This window comes from Daphnia pulicaria, chromosome 10 (assembly GCF_021234035.1).
Source record: "Daphnia pulicaria isolate SC F1-1A chromosome 10, SC_F0-13Bv2, whole genome shotgun sequence".
Classification (NCBI taxonomy): domain Eukaryota; kingdom Metazoa; phylum Arthropoda; class Branchiopoda; order Diplostraca; family Daphniidae; genus Daphnia; species Daphnia pulicaria.
This window is the reverse complement of record NC_060922.1, coordinates 3,346,684-3,361,483: the sequence shown is the minus strand read 5'-3', so window position 1 is coordinate 3,361,483 and position 14,800 is coordinate 3,346,684. Positions and strand designations below refer to the sequence as shown.

The following is a 14,800-nucleotide window of genomic DNA, read 5'->3' as shown; positions in this document are numbered from 1 at the left end:
CGAGATCACCACCGGCTTCACTTTATAATCAACCAAGCCTGAAAACAGTCGACAAAACAATTGTCTGACAAAAAAAAAATCAAGTCATGAGGAACGAAATCATAATGGCGTGATGAACCGCTAAAACGGTCATTTCCCCTTTCAAGATGTTGCGTGAGAGATGCCGTTCGGCGGTAAAAAACAAAAAAGAGAAAAAGATAAAAGAAAATGTCATTTTTTAAAGGTTTTTCTGTTGTATTTATTATACACACTTGGAGAGTAGAAACAGCCTATAAGAATACGTGATTGACGGTGGAAAAAAAAAATCAAACAAACAAGAGAAGCCATAGTTCAGATACGCTTTAACATATTCGCAAACCCACACACGCGCCCACACACAAACACACAGGAACAAACACACACACAGACGCACTGGAACAGAAATGGTAGAGAACGTCATCATCGAAAACTAATAAAAATATGGTAAAACTAAAGTGAGGGGAAAGATGGGGGAGGTCGATTAGAATTCGCACACAAGAAACTACTGGCGGGCAATTGTGAAATGGATTTTTTCTGAATACAACAAAAAAAAAGGCACTTGGAGATTTTCGTTTGATCGTGGCCAGTCGAAATGATTCTTGTGTGTGAAACTATTCAGTCGTTGTTGAGAAGAAACCGTAATGTCACGTAGTAATGACGTGATTTTTTTTATTTTTCATTTTTTCAAAATAATGGCGCCTTATTTGGATATGAATAATAATAATAATAATACTAATAATTGAAAGAGAGAGAGAGAAAAAAAAAGGTAGACACGCACACAATTTCAGTTGTCACTGAAAACCACCCGGATTCACTGAAAAAAGGGTCATGGGGTGGAAAATGTGAATAAAACGAACGAGGACGTCGTTTACCGAGAAAATGAAAATGAAAAAAACAGGAGAGAGAGAAAAAAATACCGCACATATTCAGAAGACAAAAGAAAATAGATCATGACAAATAGAAACAACTGACGAACGAGCTGCTTCGCTCGAAAATGGGAACATTGTGAAGACCGTAAACAAAACAAGAGAAGAAAAAAAAACTATTGATAACGATTTCCAGTTAAAAAGGACAAAAAAACCACTAACGGTCTCTAAGAAATTGCTATACTCGACGAAGGCAAACATTGAAGGAGAGAGCTTTGGGTAGTGAGGGGATATGTTTCCGGCCAAAGTAGATAGGCAAATGGTGGGGGGTGGAGTGGGTGGTGGTGGTAGTGGGGGGGGGGGGGATTGTGTTTGGAGGGGGTCTAGTTTACAAATACGCACCCATCTTCTGCCGGGATTGTTTCCGTCAGAACAAAAAAAGGGTGGAAGGTAACGCACAAAAATCGTAGATTCGCCCCTCTCCCGTAATGTGATCAATTCATCATCGACATAGTTTGTATTTTTTTGTTCATTAGTTTGATTGCTATTTATTTTTTAATTCATACCATTTTTTTTTCGAAACCCAAATTTTGTAAAAAAAGAAAGTCAGTCCCTGAGATCTACGACCTTAATATAAATTTCAATTAACTTTTCTTTGTTTCTTTCTTATGAATCCCCCCATTTCCACGCGTCATGTTTGAAGAGAAGAATAACAAGGCTTTGAAGATGAATGAAATCGGGATCAGAGTTTAACTAATAGGGGTAAAGGGGGGTAGAGGGGGCGGCGGCTGGAACTATCTCCGTACACACTCTCGATCTAGTATTTTGATTTTTTTTTAAAACATTGCACTGCAGAGCCCTGCTACGGCCATCATGTTTGATCTGCTCTGACGACGCTACATAAACCGTGAATGAACAAGACACACGCTAAACACAATTGGGATTCCACTCGACAGTGATGATGCGCAACTTGTGACATTTTGCCGCAATGAACGGATTGAATCGACACTCGACACAAAAAGACACGAAGAGAATTTGAAAGTCAGAGAGGGAAAAAAATAGAACTTCATTTCGTTGTTTTTTTTTGTTTCTTTTTTTTTTTTTTTTTTTTTTTTAACTTGTTTGAGGCAAGGGCAAATGATGATGAGACACCATCATCATCACGATCGCGGTCGACATCTGAAACTAGTTTGAATCGTGTCAGAGTAGGTGGGAAACGGTTTCCGTCTGGTTCGAACGATGAAGACATTCGACTTGATTACACCCAACGTGAAGGCGACAAAAGAAAAGAAAAATAAAACAAAAACAAAAACAAAAAAAAATAAGTGAATACCCAACAGATCTACACTCGTCATAATGAAATTGCTGACTCTTTGCTGAAGTATGAAAATTGGGTCGCCGGACAACAAACCAAAGTAATACGATAGAAGTGATGGTGTGGGGGGGGGGGGGGGGCGAGGGAGGACAAGGAGAAAAGAGAACGTACGGCTATTAATAAAGGCCGGCAAAATATTTGTTCATGTTGTCTTCGGCAATGGATTTTGTTTCGGTCAATCTGGGATTGTGTGAATTGAACGGACACGATTGATAGTTTGAACACACACACACAGTCACACACGCACACACACACATATTGGGAGAAATAGAGAACGAGAGATAAAGGCTTAGTGAAGGCTGAAGGGCGATGTGTGTGATGAGGCACAGTCTTAGGCTAATCGACCTCGCGCCGGTGTCAGTGCGGCGGTGGCGGCAGCAGCGGCGGCCGCCGCCTGGGCGAACAGGACGCCTTGATAAACGATGCCGTTGATCTCCATACTGACCACAAGAGAATTGTCATTTGTGCGGGTGTCACCTGTGCCAAGAGAAAAGAAATTTTTTTTTAAATGTGTCCTTCATAACCATCAGGCAGGAAGTTATATTCAACTATTCAGTGGAAATTTAAATTGTCAAACGGCAAACCCCCCATTTAATAATTATTATTCGCCGTTAGAGTTGCGCTGGCAACAAAGACTTTGTCAAAACAAAAAACAAAAAAGTTATCTTCTTCTTATTTATTTTTTATTTTTTAACAGCCCAATTTCCCACCATTTTTCTTTTCCCTTGCAAGCCACATTTCTTAAGCTATATCCATGGCTACATACCTCTGCTGGTAATTTTGATGTTTGCTCCGGGCAGTCCAATGGGCGTCATTCGCATGTTGAGACTGACGTCATCATCGAGAAGAAGGCGCTTATTGGCCGGGGGCCCATCCTGCATGAGCGACTCTTCCTTGATGCGGATTGAAGACTGCGAACGGTCCTCGTGAATTTCATAACTGCGATCGCGATCCCGTTTCTCGCGCTCCTCCTCCTTCCGCTCGCGTCGGCTCTTGTTTCCTCCAGATTCGCGATCCTTGTCCTGTTTATCATCAACAATTTCCATTGAAAGAAAAGAGAAAAACGTTAGCCAACACAAATCAACAGCTGAAAAAGTGTGAAAAAGATAAGGCGGACCTTGTTCTCCTTGTTGAGTTCGAGGGCGCGGGCAGCGGCAGCGGCGGCGGCAGCGGCCTGAGCGGCAGCGTGCTGCTCGGCGGCCAGGTTGAGAGCTTCCGTCTGAGGTGGCTGTGATCCCGACGATCCTGTTCCGGCAGTGGCGGCTGTTTGGGGTAGGAAACGAGAGGCGGCGGCCATGGCGGCGGCCATATCGCCGCCTACGTCACCGCCCAAACTGTTGTAAATGTTCCACAGGTGGATGCGTGACATATTCAACTCAGCCAGGGCTTCATGTGGCGATTGACTGGGCGGCGAATCCGATCCTAAGTCAAAAGTTATGACAGCGATATTAGAAATACGCCAGAATCGTAATCATAATCATAAAAATATTTCAAAATAAAAAGAACATTTCAAAAAATGTTGAACGCATCGGTCAGATTTCCTCCCATCATTCAAAACGACCGAGACCGTGAAACGGGCAATTATAATAGCCCACCATATGGCTCTCTCTCTCTTGTTCTTTTTCTCTTTTTTTTTTTAAACTGCAAGCGCAAGTCGCTGGCTAAAAACAAACGCAACTCTACCGGGACTCGGTGGAAAAAAATGAAATAAACTTATCACGAGCTATTACTCGGCTTGATAGTTGTCCGCATTTCTTAATAAATAGACGCTATCCTATTGCTGGCTGGGATCGCTGTCGGGAATGCTGAGGCGGACACTGGTGGCCAGTCGTCTATCTCGTCACGCCACATCATTCACAGCAGTGCAGTTGCACCAGAGTGCGGCTTCCTGGTTGCGGTAGTCGTTTGAAAATCGAGAGAGAGAGAGAGAGAGAGAGAAAAAAAAAATGGAAAGAAGAGAAGCGGCCGAGGAGAGAGCATTACATCAGCATAAAAGTGTGTAGAGGCATGTGTGTATGCCCAGTTATCAAGTCGACGAGGAATAGAGCCGTAATTGTCTGGTTGAGCTCCGTCGATTTGGTATCCGGCCCGGTCCCAAGCTACGACGATACAGGAAAAAGGTCTATTGAAATAAACGAGTAGACGACCCAGTCGACTTTTTTTTTTTCTTTTTCTTTTTGTTGAGTTTGTTGAAGAGAAAAGAATAATAAATTTGAAGAAAAAAAAGGATGGGGGGGGGGGGGGGAATAGTAGGAGAAAAAGTGTTGGGTCGTTTCCATTATAAACGGGCGTTTCGGCTGGGAATGTAAATCGGCGGCTGCAAGTGTGTGCAGTGTGTTGTGTGTGTGTTGTGCTGTTGGCCTGCTGGGTCGAGTATTGGTATTCCGCGCATGGTGAAGAGCAGTCATAACCATTGTAATTAACGGATAATGACAGTCGTAAATCAGGCGTGAGCAAGGATTGTTGGAAAAGAGTCAGAAAAGTAAAAGACGAGAGAGAATGATAGAGAGGGGGGGGCCCCCGTTATTACACTGGAAAAAAAAATAAACTTGGACTTCGATACTCTTTTTCCCACCACACGTGGATAGCCTTCAACAGTCTGCATATTAACCAACAATCTACGGCCAGTGCCAGTCCGTCTCTCTCTCTCTCCCCGTTCGAAAGAAAAAAAAAAGGCCATAAATTTCGCGCCGCGATCCTCGTCAACGAGTTCCACGTAACGTCTCGGTGCGCATATCGCAATGCCCAACGCTCTGCCCACCTGAATCCATCGAATGTCGGCGGTGGTGTCCCGACCCGTTTGCCCCGGTCAAGTCTCTTGACGGGTGGCAAGTGGTCGCGGTGCCATTGCCAGAGTCAAGTGCATAAATTGAATCGTAAATCATTCAAAAATGATCGTTACTTTCCCAGCCAGAGAAACAAAGCCCAAAACAGCTTCAAAAAAGAAAGAAAGAAAGAAAGAAAGAAGTGGTCATTCCTGGAAGGTGCGTGCTCTGATCACGTGAGTAGGCTCATAAATATCTACAGTCACTCAACAAGTAAGAGAGGGAGAGAGATGTGGAGGAAAAGGGGGGGGACACACACAAAGTCAAAACGAATTGGATATAAATGATCCAACTTGTGATTTGTGGGACTCGGCTTGTCTGGCACTTTTTTCTTTCTTTCTCTTTTCAACTCAAAAACGAACAAATGCCATTTCGGCATTGCCGGTGGTTTGTCGTCCCTCCACCACGTCCTTCCACCACCACGTTCAATTGCCATTGAACGGAGAAAACGGCCAGGGCCGGTCTTTTTTTTCCTTATTTCTTCTTCTTATTTCTTATTTTAACGGCTACACTAGCCCCCAAGACTATTTCTATGTTCTGTGTGTGTCTGTGTGTGTGCATGTTCATCTATTGCAACTATCTCCGCGTTGGACGTCTGTATACGTCCCTGCCGTGAATATCTATAGCCCGTAGTTACTTGAAATATGTCTTTGTACACATTTCGGTAATAAACATACTGTGTTGGGGATTAGGGGGACGAGTGAACGGGCTGATTGCGCGACCGCTTCCCACATAACGGCCCAGCACCGTAATTACTCTCAAATTATTCAAAAAAGAAGAAGAAGAAAAACCCCTTCGTCTCTTGTGTTCTCTCCCGCCTTTTTCTTATTCCGTCCTTCTTCTTCTTCTTCTTCTTCTTCTTCTTCTTCTTCTTCTTCTTCTTTATTTGTTATGTCTCAAAAGAGGTGGCCGTAACACAGAGGACCACGGCCATTTTGATATCATGAAAAAAACAAGGGAGAATAGAAAGCGAGACGGACAACAGAAAGGCAAAATAAAAAAGAAAAAGAAGAAACGAATAAGAGAAAGAGAGATGGATAATGAGGCTCATGTAAATCATCGCATAAATAAGTAGTATGTAGGAGAAAAATAAGAATAAGAAAGAAAAAAAAAAAAAAGAGTTGGGGCGCGCTGTTGATACGCATGAAATGGTCGTGGTGGCTACTATAACTGACGCCGACTCTATTTACTCCCGTGCACTTGTGTATGTGTGTGTTGGCCATAAGCCGATGAAAAATGTTGGGAGCCGGGCGCTGCTGCATCGAGACGCGCGGTCATTCCCACCGAGAAGCGGCGGGGCCCTCCTTCCATTTTCGCTTCTTCCCGTTCCGTCATTAACCGATCATTTCAAAACGTTTCGCTCGTTTCCATTCTCAGACTTTTTTTCTTTTCTTTTCTTTTCTTTCATCACGATCATTAGATGCCATTCGAAATGACTTTCAAAGGTCCCACAAAGTTACACACAAAATCTGATCTCTCTCAGTCGTTCGGAGCCATTCATCAGCCGGACCAGGCCGTCATCACCAGTCCAAACTTTGTCGGCCAGCCCCACAAAAGAAAAGTGAATGAAATCGTTTTGGCAGCAACGATGGCTTACCTGGTCGGTGGTGGTGTCCGTTTCCGTTGAGGGCGGACGGACGAGAGACGAGACTGAGCGGCGACATGTGCGACATGTGCGAAGCGAGAGCGCTAAGCGAGGCCGCGTGCTGGGCAGCGCCCGACACGCTCCCGCCGCCCCCTCCGCCATTCGATCCGCCGCCACCGCCGCCGCCGCCTCCGTTGCCGCGTGGCACCAAGTCGGCGTAAGCGCCGTAGCTGGAACGCCGGCCCTCTCGCCGATTCCCGTCGATGGCTGCCTGCAACTCGTTGGGCGAGCTGTACTTTTCCTTCTCGCACTCGTACGGATACAGATACTTCATGTACCTGTTCATTGCAAAAAGAAAAGAAAAAAGGCAAAAGAATTAGAAACAAACGGCCAAAAATGCAAAATTGAAAAAAAACAATCGAAGGAATCAGACATTCAAAAAGGGGCCAGCAAGTAGCAAGTAGAGTGGGCAAAGATGAAGACGTTAAACAAAAAATAAGAGAGTCCCGAAATGTTGTTGAACGTGAAGCGACGCCCAGAAACTGGGGGTGGGGGAAACGGGAGAAGAGGTGAGCCGGTGCTGGACGTGCGATTCCTTTGGGCTCTCCACACTCTCGGGTCCGTCTGAGCTGCTGCTGCTGCTGCTGGTGCAACTGCCTCCCAACAGGCCATCAAAGGTAATAATGAACTGACGAAGCACGTAATGGTTTACGCGGCGCCCAAGATATATTGTTATTGGCGCCAGGTCGTTTGCAGCCCAGCAGCACATGACAGCGCGCGTGGAAAATTCAAATATCGCAACGCTCTTTTTCTTCTTCTTCTTCTTCTTCTACTTCTACTTCATACCTTTTTCTTTCTTTTTCTTTCTTATTCTTTTCAAACCCACGGGAATATAAGAGAGAGAGAGAGAAAAAAGGATATAAATCTACATATTGGGAAGAGGAGGAGAAAGGAGAATAATAATAAAAAAAAGTATATCTAGAGAGAGAGACCTTGTCTCTGTTGAAATGATGTGCTATTTATCTTGACTAGTGCCGGTCTATAATTGACCTTCCCACCGCTAGTCTTTTGTTTCCCTCGTCTGCTCGTCTGTCTCTCCCTTTCTTTCTTTCTTTTCTTATTCTCTCCTTCTGACCTTTTTCTATCTATCTATATATATGTATACACATGCAGACATATAGATAGATAGATATATATACATACACACACGATATATATACCATCATCAAATATCTACCAAGAGGGCGGAGTAGGAGTTCAGAAGGAAGGGGACAATCTAATGTTTTCCAAAGGAGGGGGTGGTTATTTTTTGGGGTTCCGCTCAAGCGGATGGATGGAAGGATGGATGGGTTGCCTTTTGGTAAGCTTTGGCCAATCGTTTGAAATGTGTATAGACTCGGTGGAAAAATCGTATGAAAAAAAATAAAAGAAGAAGAAGAAGAAAAAATACTTGTGATGGCCTGTTATTTAAATGTGACCACCCCGAAATGGTCTTTTCTTCTTCTCCGACTGTCTGTTTAATTTCTTTTTTCTTTTTTTTTTGCCTTTTTTTTGTTTTAGCGCGCGGGGCTTTTGAAAATAAAAAAAAGGAGAGGGGGGCCTAGACTCCCTGGCGAGTTGAGGCAATAGCTGCAAGCGGCTCAAAGGCGCGCAAGAGAAATAAAAACCCATCCAGTCTCTCTCTCTCTCGCCAAGTGCTAGTGCGTAAATCAAGAGATGAGGAGGATCATGCAAGACATATCGTTAGCAACTGCTTGGGTGTCTTTTCTTCATGTTTTCAGATTTTTTTCTTTTTCTCTGGTTTATTGCCCGTGTGCCGCCAAACGGCCGAAACACAGCGGGGAAAAAACACCCAAATAAAGAAGAAAGGAATCGAACGGGAATTAAAAAAATAACAACTACAAAAAAAAAATAAATAAATAAAATAAACAAACAAACCCACGACCCCAGTTCACTTCCGACGACACGTCGTCCAACAAAAAAAACAAAACAAATAAATCCGGAAGAAGAAAGAAAATAGGCGGAATAAACTTACTGAGTGCGCAAAGTGAATGCGGCAGATGTGATGGATGATGGCAGGTGTAGGCCTTTGATGATCTCCTGCCACAATTTCTTGTTGATGACGTCAACGAGGCCACCGCGGGCCACCACCAGGTTGTACAGCTCGTACAGGTCCAGCACCTGCTTGGCCATGATCGGCAAACGGGTGATTGGCGTTCCTATTTTTTTTTTTTTAACAAAACAAAACCAAACAATTTTTTATTTATTAGCCTTCGACGTATTTTTAATCAAAAAGAACCACACACACGCGCGGGCGCGCTTTTCAAATTATTTGATCACGAAACGAATAAGCGACGAAGGTTTTTTCTTGGGATATTTTTCTTCTCACTCTTATCGCGTTGCTTTATAGATACAAAGAACCGTTGATTAGTTTTTATTTATTCTCATCTTTTTTTTTTTTTCTTTTTCTTTTCTTTCGGTTGGCCTTAGCAACTTGGAAAAAAGCTTCGATTCCCTCCTCGTATTTGATAAGATATTGTATTTATGTGGTCCGAGAATAATGGGGTCTGCGCGCGCACCGTCGTCAGAGCCCCCAAGAGGCCAGCCAGCCAGCCTGACCGGAGTGGGTGGGAATCACGCACGGACGGAAAATGAGCACGTAAGCGCCCCCCGCGCGATATCAAAAATGGAAGATTCATTACATTTATTTTTATATTTATATTATATACTTATGCATTTATATTGGGCAAGCCTTTTGGGTCCGCGTCGTGTTTTTTTTAATATGCGCCATTAAAAGGCGGCCGATTCCCAATCACAATGGACCTCTCACACTCTCATTTGCCCTTTTTTCTTTTCTTATTCCTTGGGCAACATGAATAAGCCCTTCGACAATTCAAACAGTCGGGGCTGGAGAATGAAAAGAGCCCGCTGCGTGTATAGTAGCGATTACATCTCGCAACAGAAAAGCAACGGGGACCTTGTTTCTTTCTTTCTCTCTCTCTCTTCCTACATATTTGGCGGGCTATTTCAAATAGAAATTAAAAAACGGCGAGAGAAAAACAAAAAAAAAAGAATAATATTTCCAAGACGGGCATATCGTAATGAAGAATCCCGTCCCAATCGAGCGACCAATTTTGGAGTCGAAGGACCCCGCAAATGGGCAATGCGACCCGTGCCGTGAGTGTGTGTGTATATAGCCAAAGCTGGGCGCTGGAACGAGCTCGACACCATCAATTTGAATCGTGAATTGATGGCGAAGATGAAAGAGCGAGTGGACAAGCCACGGGATCCCCATTCTGGGAGAAACACGCAGTCCGGGAAAAGTGGCTGGCCGGACCGAGAGAAGAAAACGGAACAATCACGAGGGGCGTGTAGCGCGTATAAATCAACAGAGAGAGAGACTTTGCCCATTGATCCACAACTAGTCGCCATTGTAAGTTACTCTCATTTATTATTCCTTCTTCTCAAGGGGATCTCTGCTGATGAATAAAAGAGCAGTGAATCAAACCGCAAAGTTCAACAGCACACACTATATAACGTAATATATTATCTAAATAAATAAATAAATATATTTGTTACATCTGCTAGTCTCTACTGTATTGTTGTTGTGTGTGTGTGTATGAAGAAGATGGAAGAAGAGAAGAAGAAAAAAAGGCGTAAAATCCGATGCAGACTTTTATAAACGAGAGAGTTTATAAAATAAAAAAAGAAGAGACTAAAGGGAAAGAAGAACTGGCTGCTGCCTTTTTTCATTCTCGATCTATCTATTTCTACTGGCCACCTCAATTTCTCTCTGACCGTTCTGACTCTATTCAATTTTTGATTCATACGGCCAACCCGTTTCCAACTTCTTCTTCTTCTTCTTCTTGTTATCTCAAACGGATCATTTATCAAATCCCGCCTTAAAAGGATCGCTGCCCTTTTTTTCCCTACTACTCCATTTTCATTCCTTCTTCTTTCATTTCTTCTTCTCATTTACTCGCACATTCAACGGCGCAAGTTGGACGTCGGTAAATGATGGAAAGGTCAATCATACGAGGGGGCCAGTTATTATTATTACCATCGATCGATTGCCAGAACCCAACCGGCTCAAAGAATGTTTCATTTGATTCTATAGACGTGGTGGAACATGTCCAGCGTTATTGTCGGATTGCTGTTGTTGTTGTTGTTGTTGTGATTTCTATTTTTTTTTCTCTTTCTCTCTTTCCTTGTTCGTGTCCGTGTCTGAATCGTTGCGAGGAACGGACGAGAGCACGGCCCCGACCACCACCCCGTATCGGAAGCTGCCATTGTGATTTATTGTGCCCATAAATCGCGCGCCCTGTGTCCGACGCGAGGGAAAACGGCTGCTGCCTAACTAGCAGCAGACAGAGTCGCCATCCAACAACACCTTTTTTCCTTCTCTCCTTCTCTCTCTCTAGTCTCTACCCAGTCTAAGAGTCGAGGTGTACAACATCGGATCCTTTCACTCCGTCCGTCGATTCGTTTGGTCAGAAGATGAAAGAGAGACGGACCACGGGCGCCATTACATATATAAACATATAAATGTGTATCTTTTTCTTTTCTTTTCTTCTTTTTGGCTCGCTTCTATTCTATATAATATCACTAGTAGACTAGGAAAAACTACTACCTCTTACTCGGCATCAACTATTCTTCAGATTTAGTTTTTTGGTTATATGTCCCTTTTTTCAGGCTTCTCCTTTTTATATACGGGTGTCTACCTGTGATATCCCCCCCCCCCCCCCATTTCAAGTGGGGTGAAATTCTCCTTTTTTTTCTCTCTTTCTGTTTCTCTCGGTTGGCTTTATATGGCCTCGGTCATATTTTGATATGAACTTTGGGAGCCCAAGTCTGCAACACACGGTGTGTACGTACAGGTGGTCCCTCTACTATTTTTTCAGAAATGGCCAAATAAAGGTAAAAGGAGAGAAAATAAAGAGGGGAATAAGAGAGAACGAGCAAAGGAGGGAAATGGTGCTGGTGCTGGTGGTGGTGGAGGACCTATCGCTCGCCGGGATCTCTACGATGGGGCTCTGCGGATTTCGCTGGGATTTCGAAGGTTGAAATTTTGTTTTATTGACTTTGAAGGATTTGATCGGAAACTCTCGAGCTGTAAATCTTTCCTCTTCTCTTTTTCTTCTTCATCTTTGCTGCATATTTGCTTCTTCAGACCATCCTCCCCCCCCTCCTATCCACGTGTCCCTTTATTTCCCATTCTACATGGAAATATAGAAATAAATTTCCCGTCGCATACTGCACCCAAACTGATAGAGCCCATTTTGCCAGAATTCTTGGCCCTTATTTTTTTCTTCTTCTTCTTCTTCTTTCGTTCGTTTTATGATGAAGAGGAGGACATCTTGATTCAGATGGGCCATGGAATGCGCACTCTACAGGGTACAGCACTTGGCTAGCAACGACAACAGTAGGTCAAAGTCGTTAGCCCGCCCCAGTCAACGAGATCCGTTTGGTCATTTAGATTCAATGTGTGTCGGTTATTACAGGCCGCAATTGGCGGGGAGATCTTACCTCTTTTCTGCATGAAATCGAAGAGTTCGTCGAGGAAGGCTTTGCGTCCGGCATCGTCATTCAACTCGTACAGCTGCAAAAGAAAAATAGAAAAAAGAAAACCAAATTAGCAATCACAGACGGGCATGCACAAAGTAGTAGAGGTACAAAAACGAGCCGAGCTATAGACTTGGAGGCACCGAAAAAAATAAAAAAAGGAAAAAAAGAAAAGAGACGTTCGAGGAATTCGATTGGCAGCTAAACAAATCGCCGGTAATTATCGTAACACAACATTTTTTCCACATTTCACAGTCTGTAGGGAAATTTATCGAGACAAGACGGCCGTTAAGGAATAAGCCACCAACCAGGAGGGCAACCACCAACTACACCAGCACTACACCACCAATTCAGCAGCAGCAGGGGGGGTCAAACAGTTATGGCGTAATGTTTCCAGATTCATCACTTTGACAAGACGAATACGCATCCTACGGAGAGCTCCCAAGCTCCACCACATATATACAAGATAGATATTTGTACATATTTATTGTAGAGAACATTTAGAAGGGAAAAATGTTTCGGAGAAAAGGTGGACCGTCATCTCCTCCCTCCCACGCAGCTGGAGGTGATATTGCACAAGACCTTATCCCTCCGAAAAAATAAAATAAAATAAAATGAAAAAAAAGCGTTTTGTCGGCCCGTTGTCTTGCTCTTTGTTTGTACTTGTGTGTGTGTGTCTTGGTGGCGTGTGCAAGACGAGGCCACACAATTGCTCGACAACATCTTCAACATCTGACTTGACTGACTGACTCTCTCCTCCAGTCTCCGCAGAGACGCCATAAGAGGCATTTAAATATGAGTAGGCTTATCGACGATAGCATTTTATTACGCTCGCCCAGTGTCTTGGGCAAACAATGGCCAGCATTCGAAAACGTCGATAGGAATACTGCCAGACTGCCTAGAAGAAATTGAACAAAAGAATAGAGAATAGGCAAGAGTCGAAAAGGAAATGTCGAGTCCCAAAAAAGTCGAAAAAAACCCCCAAAAATTCTTCGACGGGACAAATCAATAAATTTCTAGCCAAATGAATATGCCAAGCAGATTATTAAATGGGGCTGGCTGCCGTTGATGCTGGAATGTAAATGCCAAGCCGAGTTGCAAGAGGAGAAGAAGTCGAGGCGCCGCTATTGCGGGCGCGCTCGATTTAAATAAATAATCGCCAGATGATGAAGAATACAGTAGCCCCTCTTTTGGCGTCCCCTGGCTGGCTGCGTTGAAAATTAGAATGAAACCAATATGCATAAACCATCCGAGACGAAAAAAAAGCCAGCTCCCAAAAAACAAAACAAAAAACCAAAACAATCCAAAGAGAAAAAGAGAGAGAGAGAGAGAAAAAAGGGGCAGCTTAATTCAACCCAAAGGGCAGCTATAGCCACCACACAAGGGCCCCTTCTGCTCGGACAGCGGCCGATTGGCAATGAACCCTTCTTCTTATTCTTCATTTCTTTTCTTTCTCGCCATCGATGAATATGGATGAATCAGCTTCTATTGTGCCCTGCGCAACGTCTCGATGGAAAAAGAAGAAGAAGATGAGAAGAAGAAGAAGAAGAAGAAGAAGAAGCTTCTTCGGCGGCGCCTAACCACCGATAGACCGTAAACCATCTCTCCTCTTTTCTTTCTTCTTCTTCTTCTTGTGGCTCTTGCGTCAAGGCGCATCACGGCCGATTTCTTCTCTGCCCTGCGACTCGGAGGTGGGCGCTAACAGATATGTTTTTATATATATCTTTACCCTAAACTCGTTAGCATAACCGACGATCAACTCCGGCAGCCGGGGCGCGCGCGCGCGCACACACACACACCGTTCCCGAGACACACCAAAACTATTTATAAAAATGAAGAAGAAGAAGACGAAGAAGAAAAAGGAGCGCGAGAGTCAAGTCCATCAACGGCCATCACCCTTTTTAACATTTTCTTGGCTGCAGCAGAGTCTCGAAATATGTTGCGAGGCCATATGGATTCGATTCTAACGAGAATTTAATGACGCTTCTTCTTCTTCCTGTTCCACAGGATCAAAGAGTGTGCGCCAGCCAGCCAGCCAGCACAGCCAGTCCCAGAGACAAACACAATCATTAATCATGGGGGCCTTGATGAGGCAGGAGCAAAGGAGATCGTTAAGAGACAAGACACACAAGAGTTGGAGACAAACGCAAAAATCGAAAATTCATTAACCAGAGCTAGAGCCGCGTCTCCATCGACAATGCTCCTTCGATCCGACGGGCGGAAACAAAACCGTCAAATGCCATTCAATTTTTCTGTTTTCTTTTTTGGTTTTCCTTTTTTTGTGTTTTGTTTTCCAGCTCGAACCAAATTCGGAACTGTTACAAAACTTTCTTTTCTATTTTTGTGAGAATTCTGGGAAAAAACGGAATCATCGGCTGTGTCTTATGTTTGTAACGATCAAAGCAAATACGGAAGAAAAGAAAAAAGAAAATAATTCACACGGGATTGGAAGAAAAAAAAGTTGCCAGCGCGTAAAACGGAGCCCACCTCGTTACGACCGCAGACCCTCCTACACGCGCACCTGAAACCAATCGGCGCGGGTGGGGGGTGTGCGGACACACGGGCAAAA

At 43.9% G+C, this 14,800-nt stretch overlaps 1 protein-coding gene across 1 annotated transcript in view; it reads right to left on the bottom strand.

Moving 5' to 3' along the window:
- Positions 1 to 210: 210 nt before the first annotated feature.
- Positions 211 to 14,800, bottom strand: part of LOC124314004 (protein dead ringer-like) — a 39,165-nt gene continuing 24,575 nt past the window's right edge. Inside the window, exons 4-9 of the mRNA XM_046778945.1 lie at positions 12,196 to 12,268; positions 8,705 to 8,888; positions 6,682 to 7,007; positions 3,377 to 3,681; positions 3,026 to 3,281; positions 211 to 2,736 (exon numbers count right to left, since the gene is read on the bottom strand). Of these exons, the coding sequence (XP_046634901.1) occupies positions 2,591 to 2,736; positions 3,026 to 3,281; positions 3,377 to 3,681; positions 6,682 to 7,007; positions 8,705 to 8,888; positions 12,196 to 12,268 (1,290 nt within the window). The 3' untranslated portion in view covers positions 211 to 2,590. The remainder of the gene's footprint in view (positions 2,737 to 3,025; positions 3,282 to 3,376; positions 3,682 to 6,681; positions 7,008 to 8,704; positions 8,889 to 12,195; positions 12,269 to 14,800) is intronic.